The sequence below is a fragment of the Poeciliopsis prolifica genome, unplaced genomic scaffold, assembly GCF_027474105.1.
Source record: "Poeciliopsis prolifica strain line A6 unplaced genomic scaffold, Auburn_PproV2 SCAFFOLD003, whole genome shotgun sequence".
Taxonomy (NCBI): domain Eukaryota; kingdom Metazoa; phylum Chordata; class Actinopteri; order Cyprinodontiformes; family Poeciliidae; genus Poeciliopsis; species Poeciliopsis prolifica.
In genome coordinates, this window is record NW_026562378.1 from 17,692,214 (window position 1) to 17,710,283 (window position 18,070).

Below are 18,070 nucleotides of genomic sequence, written 5' to 3' on the forward strand. Positions count from 1 at the left end.
GAAGAGGAAAAAGTGAAAGAGAAGGTAACTGGAGTCTGTTTTCTGCTTGCACAAGATGACTACAGGTCACAAGTCATTTAATTTTTGCGTGCACTAAGAAAAACTGTGAAGAACATAATCATAAAGAACACAAGGAAATCAGACATTTCCAGAAAAACAAAAGCAACACAAACGCTCGTTGTAAGTATACGCTTTAGTCCAATGTGCTGTATACCTAGAAACAAGCCACATTAATAAATGGAATGCTTACAGAAAAAATTTAAGGACAATACCACATGCAGTTTTGAAGAAATCTGGTGGACGAGGTCAGTAAGAAAGAAGTTGGTTATATCAGAGAAATCCAATGAGGCGGTTTAAAAACTTCTTGAGGGGTAGGGGGTAGGGGGGCACCAGACCGCCGTCTGGCTGAATATCCACACAGACTCTGAATGAGACACACAAAACACTCAAATATAGCACAGTGTAGCAGAGGCATTGTCCCAAATGGAGTGAGTCAAATCTGCATGAGGTTGGCTCAACCTAAGCATTGCAGTGAAAATAAAACTCACACCGACAAAACACATCCCAGAAATAAAATAGTGGCATTTAGACAACAAGCAAACACTGTAGGTTAAAATATTATGAACACACACACAAGATGTAAACACAAAGTACATGCGACAGTGACAAACTGGACACTGGCACAAGAAAAGCCGACATCAAACGAAAGGAGGTGAATAATGAAAATAAGTTTCATTGTCAGAGGTCTGACGGTTGAAGCATGTTTCTTACTCCATGCAAATCTGAGCAAACACTCAAGTATAAGCCCAGCTGTGTGCGAGTCTTTAGTGAATCACATACATGTTCTTGTTTTCGAGAAACAACTTACAACATGGCGACCTTGAAACCATATAGAAACTGAGGTTTGACGAATCAGAAGAGGTAACATGTTTACTTAGTTAAATCAGGCATTTTTGCATTGGTATAAAACAAAAGGAATATTATTTATCAATAATAATAGGTTATTATTGATAAATAAACGTAGATCAGTATTACATTTTCTACAATTTAAACAAGTTTCTTACGTTGAAATTTAAAATCCTCTTCCACCTATAAAGATGACTATCAGGTGCTTTTTAACCAATTCATCTTTTTGTGAATCTTAGGCTGATCTAATATATGATTGTAGTTAAAGTCCCAGCAGGATTAGAACAAAACAGAAACATGGAGGTGTTTGCTGGCAGGGCAGAAAGCCTTTCTGCTGGATTGCTAGACTCAAACTTTGCCAAGTTGCCACTAGGCAGAGTTGAACCTATTTGCTGCACTTTCACAGTTATTTTAAAGTTTTTAAACTATTCCTCTGAATATCATGGAGTTTACAAAAGCAGTTGTTTTCTTACACATTTCCTGGTTACCGACACTGTTTTAAATTTTGTCTATGAGTGTCACTCAAAATTTGAGCCACAGGCCCAGGAGGATGTTTGAATTACAAATTAAGTTATTTTTCAATCTAAAAAGTGAATTATAAAAATGTGTGACCAAAGTCATTTTGTTTTCAGACTTTCTCTAAGTGACAAAAGAAAATTATTATATGCATCTATATCAGGGATAACAATAAGTGTAGGGTCCTTCATGTGAATTTAAGTAATATTTTAACATGAAATGCAGAAGACATGATATGTAGCAGATGTGTTGCAACTTTTAAGTAAAAAATTGGAAAGAGAATTCAAGTTTGTGCCATTTCTCCTTTAGCATATTAGACCTGCAAATTACCACACAGTGATAGTAATTTCTTGCCTTGAAGTTTGAGAGTCATGTAGGTTCTGGAAATTGGCTCTATTACATCTAATATACAGTAACACTGCTGTAATTATGGCTTAGTGGGTGCAAGAAGATCCTAAAGCTAAAATAAAAAGTAATAATAAGAAGGATCTCTTTGAATAAGTTTGTGACAGGACAAGATCTGACAAAAATGGAGGGTTGGAGGTTTATCTATTTTGATTCTGCTGGGAATCTGTCTGATAATATGGCAACATGATAATCAACCACAGCAGCATTATTAAGCGACCGAAGGAGAAGAACAAACTGGCTTACAGATAAAATTTGCAAGCAGCTTTCTGTTTCATCTAGCAAATAAGCAGGTTTACTTTAAGGTGTCAATTACGCTCAGACGTGGCTCAAAGCTGAAAATAGAGATGATCACAGATTTGAGGTTCTTATATCTTGAGGTAAGAAGAAACATTTTTCTGAAAGCAGTCGAGGTAATAAAAAGGAAATTCTTAACCACACATACAGCCGCTTCCTCAGCGTTTATTGAGTTAATAAAATATATAATACACAATAAAATTTGGATTTGTCTGAAGTCGTTATTATCTGCCACTAAAGTGGCAGATAAAACAACATTGCCACTTATACTTGAATGTTCTCCCAGTTACTTTTGAGAGTTGATTGGAATTAGTTATTAACATCCGTCGTGACATAAAAACGAGAGGAGTGACAGATGTGATGATGTATGGAGGATGAGCAGAGGGAGACAAACTCACAACCTGAAATGTCACGCCGTGGGTATCACTCTTAGTCCTGTGCTCCTAGCACTCTGGGGAAACAAACACACATTGACCAATGAGAGGACAGTACAGCCAACCATGGGAGGAGATATCAAGATGAATTTGAAATCCAGTGTGAACATCAAAAAGACAGAATAAGAAAGAAAATGAAAAAAGCAGCAAGAGAGAAAAGGACAAATCTTCAGAGATGCCAACGTCACAATGGAGGCATTGGTGGCATAATGTCTAGTAATTTAAGTTTAAAAATAAGAGCTCGATGAGGACTGGATGGCACCCCTGAAGCAAAGAGAGCAGACAAGCAGACTGACAGAGTTCTGACTCACGGCCAGTAGTGGAAGGAGCAGCAGCAGCAGTAGTGCTTGTAGGAGAGGAAAGGGCATTGGACAAGGACACGTGACTAGGACTAGAAACATTGGTTACATCCTGGTTCTGGCTGGTGGTGGATGACTGGCGTCTCAGAGCCCCAGCCCCCTGAAATGAGGTGCCGCTCTTGAAGGTGTTGACTACTTCAATCTGTGGAAGAAGAACGGGACAGGAGAGGACAAATGGCTGCTCAGAGTGACACGAACTAAATGGTAACACATGCTGGCTGGTTAGGTAAAGGGACTACAACTCTGCAGTAATGACACATAAGGGTGGGGGGAGGTAAAGGTCAGGGTGGAGTATCCCCTCAACCAAGTGGTGAATAGGAATAAAAGGCCATCTTACAGATAGAACAACATGTACCTGTCATGGTGGTCATGAACATACAGGACTGTAGAAGATGAGATTCATCCAACATCTGCTGCCAGAACCAGACTGTTATGACCTTTAAAATGGTCTGGATTAACAGTTCTCCAGGCTTTCTGAAGACTTAAGTTGCTTTTTCACACATTTTTCAGTCTTTGTAACATTTTAATCTGTTTATTCTTTCACCTAACAGCGATCTATTAATCAAGGAGGCAGAATGAGGCTCCAAAGCTGTGAACCTGTTTTGTGTCTAGACATTTTGGACAATTTAGTAAAAATGGGATTTTAGGTGGGAAGGTAAAGAACTTCGTGAAAAGTAGCTGAACTAATGCCACACATTGTTCCCAGTTCTTTAGCTGAATCTTTGAATCCCAGTTCTTTAGCTGAATAACTCAGTTGTGAAATTAATAAAATAAAACATTGTTTCTTGCACCAAAAAGGTGATTTCAGAACAGCTATGAAAAAGAAACTTAGCTTAAAGTAGATGATCAACTGAAGGATTATGCATACCGTAGCTCCTGGGTCCGAATGTTTAGTTTAATTTCAGATTTGGATTTAAGATTTCAGATACTGGACATTAGCCTGACATGTCTTTCGTCTTTCGCTTGCCCACTTTGTAGGTCATGAACACGTACAAAGGCTGCAAACAAAATAAGTGAAAAAGCAGTCAAGTCTAAAACAACTGTGAAAGAACAACATAAAAACAGCATGAACTATTGATTTTGATCAAATAAAATTTAGACAAGTCAAGTGCAATTTGATCTATAGATTTTTGTGAAGTCGAGTGAAGATGCTGTGAGATAACTTCACACAGGACCACTAGTGTACATCAGTGAGATGAAATCAAGTGTAACACAAAAGCAGAATAGAGTTAACTATCACAGTGAAGTCGGTGTTAGAGCGCATCACAATGACAAAAGTTCAATGATTATTTTTTGTTCCTCTGATGGTCCACAGTGCTTCCATCCACCCAGGAAAAGTTGGATCTTCATGTTCCTAAATTTGTTATCTTGAGACAAAATGACTTTAACGTTGTGCCATTTATATCTTAAATATTATGCAAAAATATAAAAGAAACTGGATCTTTGATGATGACCAATAAAGCATCTAGAATCATGCTATTCTGGCACATTTGTTTCTGAAAATAAGTGCCAAGGGGAAGGATGAAAAAAGTAAAAGGAAGCAAATATATTTTGTCTTTTCGGGTATCAGTCACACGAAATCCTGAAGTGAAATAAAAATCTTACCTGAGTCTGGATGCGGTTTAAACCTCTGAACCAAAGTATTTGACCTCTCCGTAACTCCCTCTCTGCATGGTCAATCTCCTCATTCTCTTCATTTACGTCTTCCTCTGGTAGCTCATCTTTGTGAGTCAACTGGCCCGCTCGACGCAGGAAACGCAGGTGGCTGTTGGGTATGGTGGCAATCACCTACACAACAAAATAAAATAGCTTTTTTTGGTTAAATCCAAAAACTGAGGCAAAGGTTTTTGGATTTCTTTTTTTGGAATAGGAATGCATGAAAAATAGGCAATAATTAATTTGAGTTACCTGTCCCCAGACCAGTTCTCCCAGCCCCAGAAAAACACACCACAACCACTTTTCCAGGCTCAGAGGTTGGCAGCTGAATGGCTTTCCTCCAAACTGCACAATCACAATCTGCACAGAACAAAAAATAAAAATGACTTTCCAGACACCTCAATATGTAAAATATCCTTAGTTGAGAAATAAAACACATTCACCAATAGAATAAAAATATATTGTAGCTGTTAACCTGTATAGCAAATGTGCCAAAAACGATGGAGCAGAAAATTGGGTTTCTGAAGATTCCCTCAAAGACATTCCTCTCTCCGTGTATTTTCCGAGCATTTATCTCATTAAACAGCTGCATCATTACAAACGTGTTGAATATGATGGTGTAGTGCTCGGATGGAGGAGAATGGAGAGGAGCGTTACGACCACTGTCGATGTCAAAGATTTTCTCACCTGGTGGAAACAGAGAATATAAAATAACTTATTTAATTCTGACTAGGTATAGTAGCGTGCTGTATGTGAACTGTGCATACCAGCAAATAGGAGTGTAAAGATGAGAATGAGCTGATAGACGGCATGTCCCAGGATATTCTTGGTCATTGTGCTGGAGATAAGAGGCTTATTGCGACCATAAGGTTTTCTCCTCAGCAGGGCCTCTGTGGGGGGCTCCGTCGCCAAGGCCAGAGATGCAAAAGTATCCATAATCAGGTTAACCCACAACATCTGCACTGCTTTAAGTGGGGAGTCCTGTGGAAATCAAATGCAAACTCCCACTTAGAAAACAAAAACTCTAGCACAACTGGAAACATACAGTGGAAACTGAACCTTTACGAACAACACGATGTTTTTGTGTCATCACTCTAACACAAAAACATAATTTTGCTCATTTTGTACGACATTTGTTCACTCTAGTCACCTTATTTAAAACTACAGATTAGAAAACAATAACACAATTCAAGCCCAAACAGGAGAATGCCAACACTTGCTACACTATTGCCAGAAAAGGAGATCGATACCCAATTAATGCCTCTTACCTGTGTGATGCAGGCTCCAGTGAAAGCAACAATGACAGCCACAACATTGACAGTGAGTTGGAACTGAAGAAACTTGGAAATGCTGTCATACACATTCCTGCCCCACATCACTGCCTTGACGATGCTGCTGAAGTTGTCATCAGTGAGAATAATGTCTGAAGCTTCTTTAGCCACATCTGTACCAGCGATACCCTGAAAGAGCAAAGATGACCAACAATGAAGAAAACCATTTTTAATTTTTCTTTTCTTGTTCTGGGAACATGGATTGGTTTTAGGAAGAAATTTGAAGAACAATATGTAAATACTAGGTAAGAGTTCAAAGACATCATAATTTTTTTCTTTTGTTTTACAAACGCTGATAAAAACAAATTGTAATTAAAAGATTGAAAAGGGTAAGTAATAAAATCTAGAAATGCATGTGTCTTCTTTGAGCTTATTTTCTTTAAATACCAAGCATGGCACAATTAAAAACAGTTCTTAAGAATTATTATTAAATTATTATTACAAGCCTAAAATCTTATTAAGAAGTAATGAATGGGACACAGACTAATTGTCAGTAGCTCTGACAATTAGTAAAAAACTAAATACTTAGTTTAAGGGACAGCAAAAATGAACCAGAAACACATGTATTTTAATAATTTTTTATTCTCTGTATTTGAATTTAAAAATAAAACTAAAGATGCATTACACACAAACCACAAAGGATAATTGCTGAAGAAGCTGGCTGTTCACAGGGAGCTCTAGACAAGCATATTAACAGAAATTTGAATGGAAAGAAACACTGTAGAGAAAGCTAAAAGTGTGAAAATTTACAAAATCCAAGTGCCATGTCATATGGTTTTGTTGGTCCACTTTGTTTCATCAAGTCATAATTTAGCACAGGAAATATTAGAGCCCTTCATGCTTCCCTCTGGTGCAAAGTTTTATGGAGACACTGATTTCATGGGCTCTGGTTTACACTGGAAAAAGTCCCAGTATTTGTTAAATGACCATATAATCATAGCCAGGTGAGATTGACCAGCAATCTCACCTGGCTATAATGCTATGCAACAGGAATTGCCTGATACAGTAATTAATGCAAAGCAAGCTCCAACCAAACCCCATGTGCACATACTGTCCTGTGCACAGACGTACTTTTTGTAGGCTGAAATTGCCATTTAAAAAGTCCCTTTTTGTCATTAGCTTTATGTCATAGTCAAAATTTCTAAGCAATTGAATTGAATTTTTGGTTTTCATAAACTCTAAGCCATAATCAGCATGAACAGAAATACACAGTAGAAACACTCTATTCTGTGTTTAATAGTGCTACATAAATTATATTTTCTTTTTTAATTAATTTGATGCACCTGGAGGATAAGATGGAAGAAAAATTAAGTTGTGTGTTACTGTAGCTAACAGCTAGGGGGCACTCTAAAGCAGCAAATATAAATATTGAGAAAATTCTAAATAATGCAGCAGTGGAAAAGACATTGGGAGACGTTCACTGCAAATCAGGCTCAAATTAATACATATAATTAAAGAAAAAACACTAGTTTTATTACCATTGCAAACCCGACATCAGCTTTCTTCAAGGCAGGTCCATCGTTGGTGCCATCTCCTGTCACAGCAACCACCTGCCTCTGATCTGCCATAGTGCTGTCAATAATTCCTGTCAAAACACGCAGAGTAAGACATGCAGAACAGTTCATATGATACAGCCAATCAGATTATTAGTTCTTGGGTCTTTAGTTAAAAAAAAAGAAAAAAGAAGACACACACCCAACATCACAAAACGTAAGTTTGAAGTAAATTCAGACACAATTCAATTTCCCAAAAACTGTGCCACAAACTTACCTTTGACGAGTGTGTGTTTATCTGTTGGGGATGATCTGGCCAGGACTCGGAGTTTAGGCCACACCTTGTCAATACGCTCCTGTTCCACCTACACAGGTTTCATGATGCACACAAACATTTGAAAATGAAGAGAGAAAGTGGTTGCAGTGTAGATATTTTTCCATCATTTTCGAGGCTCTCTTTTTTTCCTCCCTGTTATTTTGGCAACATCCTCTGTACCTCGCCTTTCTCATTACGGATCCTCCGGTTGAACTCTTTGCCATCAATGCAGAGGAAATCCTCTCCTGGATGGATGATCCCACACTTGATGGCTATGGCTCTGGCCGTGTTAATGTTGTCACCTGTCACCATGCGTACAGTGATGCCTGCACGCTGACACTTCTGAATAGCATCGGGAACCTAAAGGGCAGAGATATGTGATGCATGCACCAATTATTAAAAACTGCCATTTTATTAAAGTATCAAAATTATTGTTTTATTTCAGTCACAAAATGTTTTTGTAGTGGTGCTTCTGGCAACTTATAAAACATTTTTATCATGCTATAGTGCTGTTTTCAGTTTACATCAACTCCAGAAGGATCTGTTGACTCTGTCTACCATTTGGTGGTGTGGGTACAGTTGGTCTTACAGCTTCAAACCTGAAATGAGCGCACTGCAAAATAGTAAAGCTGCAAGCTGGAGAGGAAAACATACAAAATGGACCTAAGGGAAACTACAAACTATTTTCTGAAAATCTGAATATGAAAGGTATGTAAGCATACTTGATAGATTCGATTATATCAGACTAGAACAATTTTCTTTAACTATTTTTTATTAGAACTGTGTGCAGTGAAGTTCATTGTTTCCTGTAAAGAGGAGTTTAAATGGTTAAATGTTATAAGATATTGTGCACACAGGGCACAGAGAAAAATCTGTTATCAACAGCTTGCAAAACAGTATTAATTCAGAAATACATCTTCTTCTTGGCAAAGGTCAGTGTGGGAGAGTGCTGCTCTCAAAACCCACACATAAACAAATGTGTGCACATAAAGTAATGAGAGCCCACATTGATTTTTACAAACATGGAAGACTCTATTTCTATGTTTTTTTTTCTGTTTCAGGCACAACTACACACATACCGAAATGTGCAACTACACACATTCAAAAGATTATATGTACAGAGGAGTGAGGAAGGTTATCCACAACAAGGAGGTTGACCAAACAACCACACATTTCTGTTTTGACTAATATGTAACAAAAAAACAAACAAGAAAAAACTATCCTAAATTATAAAACCTACAAGATTAGAAAATATATAGAAAATCTTGCATTCATTGTCCATTTCGTCTTTCAGAAACAAAAGCAGGGTTAAGTGGGTCTCAAGGCTTACCCATTAAAAACTGCTCTCAAGGTTGAAGGCCCTGTTTCAAATTTTTAAGCAGCTTCGGCTCTGTTGAATAAATGTAGTTATTAAGCTACTCAAAACTGGACAAATTCCCTTAAAAGTACAAAAACATAGTATGTTTTAAACCATTGAAAATAAAATTTTTGGTATTCGTTAATCAAACTGCTGCAATATTTTGAGATGAGATGTAATTTTGGATTACTAGCTACCAATTTTTATGCATGTCCACCAGTTGATATTGACTTATTGAGCAATAAAGTTTGTCAGTCAATATTGTAGAATCATCTGGTGTAAAAAATATATTTTATATATAAAGATTTTGTGAGGCTTGGACATATTATATATATATATATATATATATATATATATATATATATATATATATATATATATATATATATATATATATATATGTATGTATTATGTATGTGGCAAGTGCATTATTTACAAACAGCATAGGTATTCCAGTTGAATTTCTTTTTTTAATATTATGAATGTATTGTCAAGGTGTTTGGCTGCTGTTTGTCATTTTATTACTCTTGAAGTTTTAGCTCTATTTGACTTGGCATCTGAGAGAGAGAGAAAGAAAAACGCAGTCTGACCCGACAAAGGAGGAAGGCAGGAGTCTCGATGTTATAAGGAAAAACAAGCCTCTTGAGTACCTGATATGGATCTGGTTACAGTCTCGTTCTACTCCATTTCTCTTTACCCATCTTCCCCCACCTCCATTATTCTTACATCAATCTTATTTCTAATCTATTTATCTGTCTCAGTCTCTGTTTCTCTTTATATTCCTGTTTCTCTCTAAGTCCTTCCTCTCAGGAGAATCCAACAGAATAAACCTTCATAGAGGCAAATAAGGTGATGAACAAAGACATCTGTAATGATGTACAAGTAAAATTGTACAAATGCTGAGGATTTATAACTTTGATAACCTGAAAGGAAGAACAAGGACAATTGTAGCCAAGCAATTCTCCTTCTTGACCAGAAATTATTGTATTCCTTTCTGAGTATTTTGTGTTTCAATTACACAAAGATACAAATACACAAATCCCTGCAAAACAACTAGGCTGCATAAAGTTGCTTATTTTTCACAAAGTGTGTTTATATTTGTTTGTGTTATTACAGATATTTTTCTCGTTAGTCCTGAATTGACTCAGATATTGACATAAATAAAAAAGAAAGAATAATGATGAAGAAAAAGAGCACAATCGGATGAAAAAGACCAAGAGCAATCAGAAGAAGGTTAAATTCATAAAATAATGGAAGGTGGAGAGAAGAAAACATGGTGGGGAGAGGTTGAGTAATAGCCGTTGCCTCTGAGTGACGAGAGGGTGGAAAAAAAGATAAAAGGAAAGGGTTTAATAATGCAGTAGTCAGCTAGTTACCTACGTTTGTACTATCAGTGGAGCACTGTTATTGAAGATCAGCTAATCCATTACACTAAAATACGGCACCATCCACCCATGAAGTCTCGTAAGATACAAGTTAGCAGGAGTATAAACTGTGTGTTTGAAGAGACAGCAGATGAGCAACAATCATCTTCATGGAGTTAAGCGCCAGTGGGTGCTGCCAATCAGTCAGAGAGGGTTCGGGTTAGGAGACTACAGTTGTTGAGAAAGACAACACTCCGATCCACTGCAGTAATTGGAGGGGTTAATAAATTGTGACTCCCCACTTTGCCTAAAATATTCCCTCGGTACCTCTCAGTTCCATCTAGCAGTGTGGAAAGTGAAAGACTATTTAGCTTAGTGTCCAACTCTGTAAATGAAAACCAAAACCAATCACATATTTTTCATCAAAAAAAAAAAAGCCCATCACTCTTTTAAAAATGGGCTTCAGAGACAGACTTTCCTAATTAAAATATAATCAGTAGCTGAACAAATAGCTTTATTTTCATATTGCACCTATTACAATGTATTAATTCTTTTGGATGTTTTACCAATTTATTGTTTTTACAAATCAATCATAATGAACAAAATATATATTTTTTGACACAACTGACAAAAGAAAATTTTTCTTATTACAAAGGGACAACTGATTTCTACAAACTAATAAATAAAACAACATAATGAAAGATATGTGACTACAAAAATATTTACTGGCTTCAAGGCAATATTTTACTAAATGCACTTTTGGCTGCAATCAGAATGGAGTTTGTGTGGCTGGGTCTCAATCAGACCTGCACGCCTTGATGCAGATGGGCACACCTTTGACTGGGCCACTCCAAAAACATACATCTTGCTGTCTTCAAACCATTTTGATGTAGCTTTAGTCTTTATCATTGGCTTTTGAACCAGCAAGAAAGAAGTCAATTTATTTGCTTGAGTTATTTTATGACAGAATTTATATTCTTGTGTTTATGTTTAATGCTTTTCTACAATATATACTAAGTCCTTCGGTGAGTTGCTGTTTTTAGAGTGCTTAAATAAAGTAGTCCTGGGTTAAAGAAAGTATTAAAAAGTACAATGTGCACCTACGACCTTACCTTTAACCATTGTTTCACATAAACAATTTAAACCCTCACAAAAGGTGGGACATCTGGGAAAACCTGCTGATTTCTGCTTGCATAAACACATTTTCCAATATCTTCTCCACCAAGCATATATGTAATATGCTCCTACCTCTGGTCTGACAGGATCCTCGATTCCCACAATGCAGATGGCTGTAAGGTCAGTGAGGATGTTGTTCTCATCATCCCATTTGGGCTCAGGATCACTGGCAAAGTCACGGTACGCCACACAGATGGTCCTTAGACCGTCACAGGCCATGGGCTCAATCACCTTCTTCACCATCTCATCCTTGTCTCTAGGCCGGAAAACTCTGGGCTCACCAACTTCATTCAGAATGTGACTGCATCTGAAACAAAACAGTGAAACCTAATAAAAACCTGAAAAGTGTCTTTAATTTGTAAAATGATAAAACTACAAAGATTTTCACTAAACATCAATAAACAAACCATCCACTCAAACATCCATCCATTTAAAAAGTATTTTGAGTCAGTGAAAAGCCGCAAGAAAAATAACCAAAATTAACCAGCAAGCAATGCAAAATGCATACAGATGAAGTATGCATCTCTATGCATACTACATGAAGAAATGTAACCAATAAAGTACAGACATAAAGAGTAAAAATAACCCAAGATAGTACCGGGGTTAAACTTTGTATAGGTCACATATCATCACACATCATATTGCTATTATTATTATTGTTTTATATTAAGTGTAAATGAAGTAATGTCAAGTAATGTATGTAGTATACAGAAAAAACACAATTTTGAAATTCCACTGAAAACTCAGCCTACACAAAAAGTTAAAAAAAAACCTTTACCTAAAGTTTTAGCAGCATGTCTTCTTTGAACTCGGTCTAAATCAACAGAACCAAACAACTACACTACATCTAAAATATCAGCGGTACCTTACTATATTCAATAAATTATGAACGTAGTTGTTCAATCAACTATTTATTTGTTGTAACAATGCTTCTTGGCAAAAATCTTTTACAAAACGTTTATTTCCCCTTAAACTGTAACGTGGCTTTCCCAGCAGTTGACCATATGTGCCGTACCCATGAAAAAAAACTAACTTTCTTTACAAATTTCCACCACTTAAAAAACAAATAGGTCTCTTCAACAGGCTTAACTTTTGCACCAAGTACCCAGAATACTCGACTCACTTCTTGAGAATAATTTCAGAGGCTCCCTTGCTGTACATTCGGAAGCTCCCTTCAGGAAGTTTGATTACAGTGCTCATTGATTTTCTGACAGAGTTGAAGGTGTAGACTTTATAAAGCTTCTCCTCTGGGATCTGGTTTCTTATTGGCTGGTAGTCCCGTTTCAGGTCCAGGACCAATCCCAAGAGTCCGCATTCTGTCTTGTTTCCAACTTGCTTGGGTAGACCACCTTCCTTATCTGGGGGCTGAAGAAAAACAAGTAAAACACATGCAAGTCTTTTTAAGTGAACTAAATCAAAACCCCAGACAAGGCATAAGAACCGTTTTGTTCAGTTTCATTCAGTTTGTTGAGATTCTCTTTCCTTCAGTAAAATGAGACATGCCCAATGCAACACTTGAAATAGCTGCCGGTGATAACTGACTAGCAAGCAGGTGACAGGGTTAGTGTGTGGGAGAGCAAAAGATTAGATGAGAATCAAATTTGGACATTCTTATTTCAGGCCAGCTGCTCAACCCTTCATGTAATTACATGTTTAGAACCATGCAATTACTGTGTATGACTCAGTAAACATTCATATTTATAACCAGCAAAATACAGCAGCATATTAGCCATCTTCTTCCTTTGCTTTTTCTGCTTATTGCTGTGCCACATCCTGGATTCAACACCATTCGCTTCAATAAACAACAAAAGGTAAAAAGAACATCATTTCTTCAGTTACTTATTCACTCAAATACTTTTCTCATATCTATTTCTTATTTACTTTGTCAGTCACTTCTTTGACAAATAAAGAAAGCCACTGCCTTGTAGACCACAAACAGAGTAGATAGTTTAAATGGAGCGAAACAGAAATAAACATGAGATCAAAAGCATAAAACATTAGTATTAACTGTAACAACGTCAGTGTGTTTGCACAGAAAAAAAAGAGTCTTTTCTGACATGTTGAGACATCATCGGCTGTAAACATTTTCACAAGCCTATGGGACAACAATAACATGTAAAATGCATGTTTAAATTACTTTAATTGCAAAAAAGAAACAGATCAATAACTGCTTCAAGAAATATAGCAAATAAAGTTAATGTAGCAAAAGGAGTCGAAGAAAAGCGGTTAATAATCACCTCACAATTGGTTTTCAGTACAAGTAGAACAACTTACACTGGGTTGTTTTTTTATTCAATATGGTTTATTTTCCATTTTATGATATTTAAATTGTCCCACATTAGGAAGTCCAACATGAAAAATAATGATTGTCACTTTATTTCTTATTCGTTTTTTCTTTCAATTTTTGCATCTATAAAAAATAGAAACATGAAGAAACTTAATGCTATGATGCAGTGTTTTTTTTCCAGCTCTTAAGGTGGAAAGGCACTTTGTTCATAGTTTTACGGTAAGACTGTGGACTTTCACGGACCAGTTAAAATCACGTGTGCATGTGGCCTGTGAGGTTGTACAGTACATGGCGGACTGCTGTGTGCTCACTGTATGTGCAAGCGACTGAGCGTGGCCGGCGTGTGTGAGGCGCAGCGTTCCTATGGTAACGCTGGGCAAAAAACACTTGGCAGTCGAGACTTGAGAATCGAGGGACTGAGATTTGCACCACTTGGGGATTCTTACTCGCTGGCTCTGATTCTCTTAAAACATTCTCTCTCATTTCACTTCACACATGTCCTTAAGTCTTTTCTGCTTTGCTCTTTATGTTTTTTTCCAGCTTTCCTTTATTAGTATTTCCTGAGCCTCAACTCTATTTGGAACCAATCTGGAGCCAAATATCTGCTGCTCTGACAGAAAACTAAAGGTATTTTCAGTATTTCAGACAAACTTGAGCTTTAGTTATACTGCTGCTCACACGTCTGGCTTCCCAAGACACACAGATGAGCATGTAATTCACTCTCGTCTTTAATACACTTTTGCACGCAATCGCACATTCTGAAGCTGATTTAAATCACAGCACAAATAATTAGGCAAGTTTAGACATAATTTATTTTTCTTTAATGTTTTTTATTTATATTAACAGTGTGGACTGTGAGGTTTCTATTTAAACTGCCAAAAATGTGTATTTTTTTTCAGTTTCATTCATCGTTCTGCTTTTACGATTTAAAATCATAGGTGGCACATTTAGTGAACATTTCAAATCATCTTGAGGCTTATGTCACCAAGTGTACAGTGGCATATATTGAAAATGCGGCCAAAATCCAACCCTTCCAGAAAAGAATTGTCACTTCCTGTTTTGGAACGTGTGATGTATTGATATTAACTGTGACTGTAGTTTTAATCTCAAACATAGGATGAAGCTGGAGGAGTCACCAGAAGAACAAATGATCAAGGACTATAAGTGGGCGGGGCTGAAGTGATGTCATCAAACTACCTCGCCAGTATTTTGAGCAGTTATCATTGATGAGACACAGATAATTTGGTGCAGATCGGATCACGTATCACGAAGACAGCTGTTGAAATAGTCTGGAGAAATAAAACTATGTAAAAACAAAACAAATGCCCTCAGTTTCTTTAAGATATAGGAATACTTTAGCAAGACCTCGTTGAAAACAGATTAAATTAAACATCAGTGAGCTAGTCACGGGTTTTCCATTTCTTCCGCTGAGAACCTGCATGTACAAGCTAGGAGTTACAAAGTCCTCTGAAATCACATTAATCACTAAAATCTAAACACCAAACATCAACAAATTCAATGTATCTGGTTATTTTTTAGCAGTGTGTCATAAACACAGACAAGAACATAAATATTGTATACTGAGTTTGTGTTAAATAACAGAGTTATTGCCTCTTCCTAATGACCAGTGATTACATCAGGAAGACACTGCCTGTCATTGGATAATGACAGGATGGAATAAATAGCCTCATCAATATTGTCTGGTGGGGTTCGAGGAATCAGCTCTCTGCTGAAACATCCAGTTAAACACCTAAACCACAAATAACCACAGTCTATCTTGAAGCTTTTAACAAGCTGGAGAGATATAGTTGATATGGATTCAGAGACTCTAGTCATTGCTGCGTGACGACAGAGGAAGGAGAAACATATTCATATTGTGATAATAAATATGGGACACAAACAAACACTGCTTTAGGTTTCCAAAGACCTTTTTGAGATTTTTTTCTTTATGTTAGTTTTACGCATGAGGATAGTAGCTGGCAGGAAACGCCAAGTGTTGGCGTGACAGAGCTACTGCTGGCATGTCCTGGCCTGGATGTGGCTTAGGACCAGCTGCCCTCTCCCTGGTCCTCGGGTGATCCTGCAGGCAAGGACATATGCCAGAGGGAGAGCTGGCAACTTTACTTCCTATTCCACCCAGGGCTCTCCTTAATCCATACTTCATGTTCCTTCCTTCTCTCTTGTCATTTTCTTCACAGACCACCCAGCGATTTGTTGCCTTCCTTGTGCCTCGATGTGCATTTCGTCCTCTTTCTCATTCTTTCACATCTCATTCCTTTTCTCTTGCTTTGGGTGACTTTCTCCTCAACCTTATCAATTTCCCCCGTCTTACAAGGTCCCCCAATCCCTTAGCCTCCACTTCTATCTTGGTTTCGTATTGCATGAAGGACCAGAATATACTGTAGCTTTCCATACAGTCAGACCGGCCAACCAGGCTAAAGCCTTGGGCATGCTGGGAGCAGAAATAAAGCCTAACAGTCTATTATAAGAATGCTTGTCATGTGACTGCAGTTTTTCTCTTTTCTACTGTTTTTCTTTATCCAAATCTTGCTTTGTTTCCCAATGCATCATCACATTATTGTCTTTTTCAAGGCGTTTCCATATCCATTTATTACAATTTATTTTATCTGTCTTAACGTTACTCACTCTACAAGTAAAATATAAAACTTTAGATAAATTTTATTAAAAACAATTCCTGGTAAGAAAAAAAACACACTGACACTCACTCACTCACTACATTAGCATTTCCAAATACTGATTTGATGTATTTTATCACCAAGTCATTAAAGAAAATATTCATACTGTGCTTCAGTCTGTCTGAACATCCTATGTTTCCACTGCTCTACAAAATGCACCATATAAATTCTGCAGACATTTAACTAAATCACCTATCAGCCTTCATGCTGAAATTAGATACATTTTTCCTATCATATTGCAAAGTCTAACACTGCAAACTTACACTGCTCTGTGATGTCTGAATGGTAATAGTTACCAAGGTCAATGAATGTGGATCAATTGTGGCAAGAAAATTAAGATGTAGAAAAAGAGAGAGAAAGTCCATCAAAGTTATGTTGCTATTGAAACTGGAGCTTCACGGTGGTGCAGATGGTAGAATTGTTGCAAGAAAGCCGTGCGTTTGAATCCCGACCTGCAGCCTTTCTGCATGTTTTCAGTGTGCATGTTCTCTCTGGGTTCTCCAGGTTCTTCTCACAGTAAGAAACATCAAAGTTAGGTTGAACTATACTCTAAATTATGTCCTCAGGTATGTATAGTATTCTTGCCTGTTTCTTTTGTTTTGTTTTCTTTGTCTTACGGCTCCCTATGTTGCCTTGTGATGGACTGGCAATGTGTCCCCACCTCTTACCCCTCAGAGGTGTCTCCTCTGAGGGGGGGACACCTCTCACCCTGCAGGGTGAGAGGTGCTTCACTCTTGTGGCTCCCACTCCATTTTATAGTCAAATTTAGGCTTTTATTATTGATCTTTAAAGTTTTACATGGCCTTGCATCCTCCTTAATGAGGCCTACTTCAAAGTTACACTTCAGACAGAGCACTACAGTCAACCAACTTGTTTCTCTTAACTGCTCCAAGAGCTGAGCTGAAGTACAGAGGTAATAAATCTTTTACAGTGCTTGTACAAAACTCTGACCAGGCTGCAACCCAATATGAGAATGACTGAGAGTATTGAATTTTTATATCAATGTGTACTATTTATTTTTGTTTATGGCTTTTAACATTTGTTTTAATGACATATGCTACAGTACTAATAGCCAAACAACAAGCTGGAGCCTATTTTAATTACAAACTTTAAATTGCTGTTTCAAGAAAGACCTTATCCATTATTTTATACCAGTTCTACTTCTATCTACATGGCACAATGTTTTATTATTATTTTTGTAACAAAACACTGAGCTATTCCTTTATAAAAGCAACACAATGAGAAGGTATGGGGAGCGTTTCCACATCTCTCTTCTGTGACCAACAAAATGACGCGAGCAGGTGGTTAAATCTACATGAAACTGAGCTCGGAGGACACTCACACAGCCGTGCTAAACATACCACTGTGCTGCAGGAACACACACCTGTGGTCTGAGTGCTTACAGCAGAGATATGACAGATGTGTGTATGAGTGATCGGTCCATATCACTGCAAAATACACTGTTTTCCATAAACTA

At 37.2% G+C, this 18,070-nt stretch overlaps 1 protein-coding gene across 15 annotated transcripts in view; it reads right to left on the reverse strand.

Moving 5' to 3' along the window:
- Positions 1-18,070, reverse strand: part of atp2b2 (ATPase plasma membrane Ca2+ transporting 2) — a 67,157-nt gene that overhangs the window by 3,853 nt on the left and 45,234 nt on the right. For 5 of the 15 annotated variants that reach the window (XM_055027535.1, XM_055027534.1, XM_055027530.1 and 2 more), the window contains 10 exons: positions 12,734-12,975; positions 11,683-11,917; positions 7,894-8,073; positions 7,675-7,762; positions 7,383-7,489; positions 5,842-6,033; positions 5,341-5,554; positions 5,049-5,260; positions 4,826-4,933; positions 4,523-4,705 (listed from right to left, as the gene is read on the reverse strand). In XM_055027535.1, the coding sequence (XP_054883510.1) occupies positions 4,523-4,705; positions 4,826-4,933; positions 5,049-5,260; positions 5,341-5,554; positions 5,842-6,033; positions 7,383-7,489; positions 7,675-7,762; positions 7,894-8,073; positions 11,683-11,917; positions 12,734-12,975 (1,761 nt within the window). Of the gene's footprint in view, positions 1-272; positions 425-2,522; positions 2,576-2,869; positions 3,060-3,785; positions 3,916-4,522; positions 4,706-4,825; positions 4,934-5,048; positions 5,261-5,340; positions 5,555-5,841; positions 6,034-7,382; positions 7,490-7,674; positions 7,763-7,893; positions 8,074-11,682; positions 11,918-12,733; positions 12,976-18,070 lie in introns of those variants that run through there. The other 10 variants (XM_055027539.1, XM_055027538.1, XM_055027531.1 and 7 more) reach the window with 8 other exon arrangements.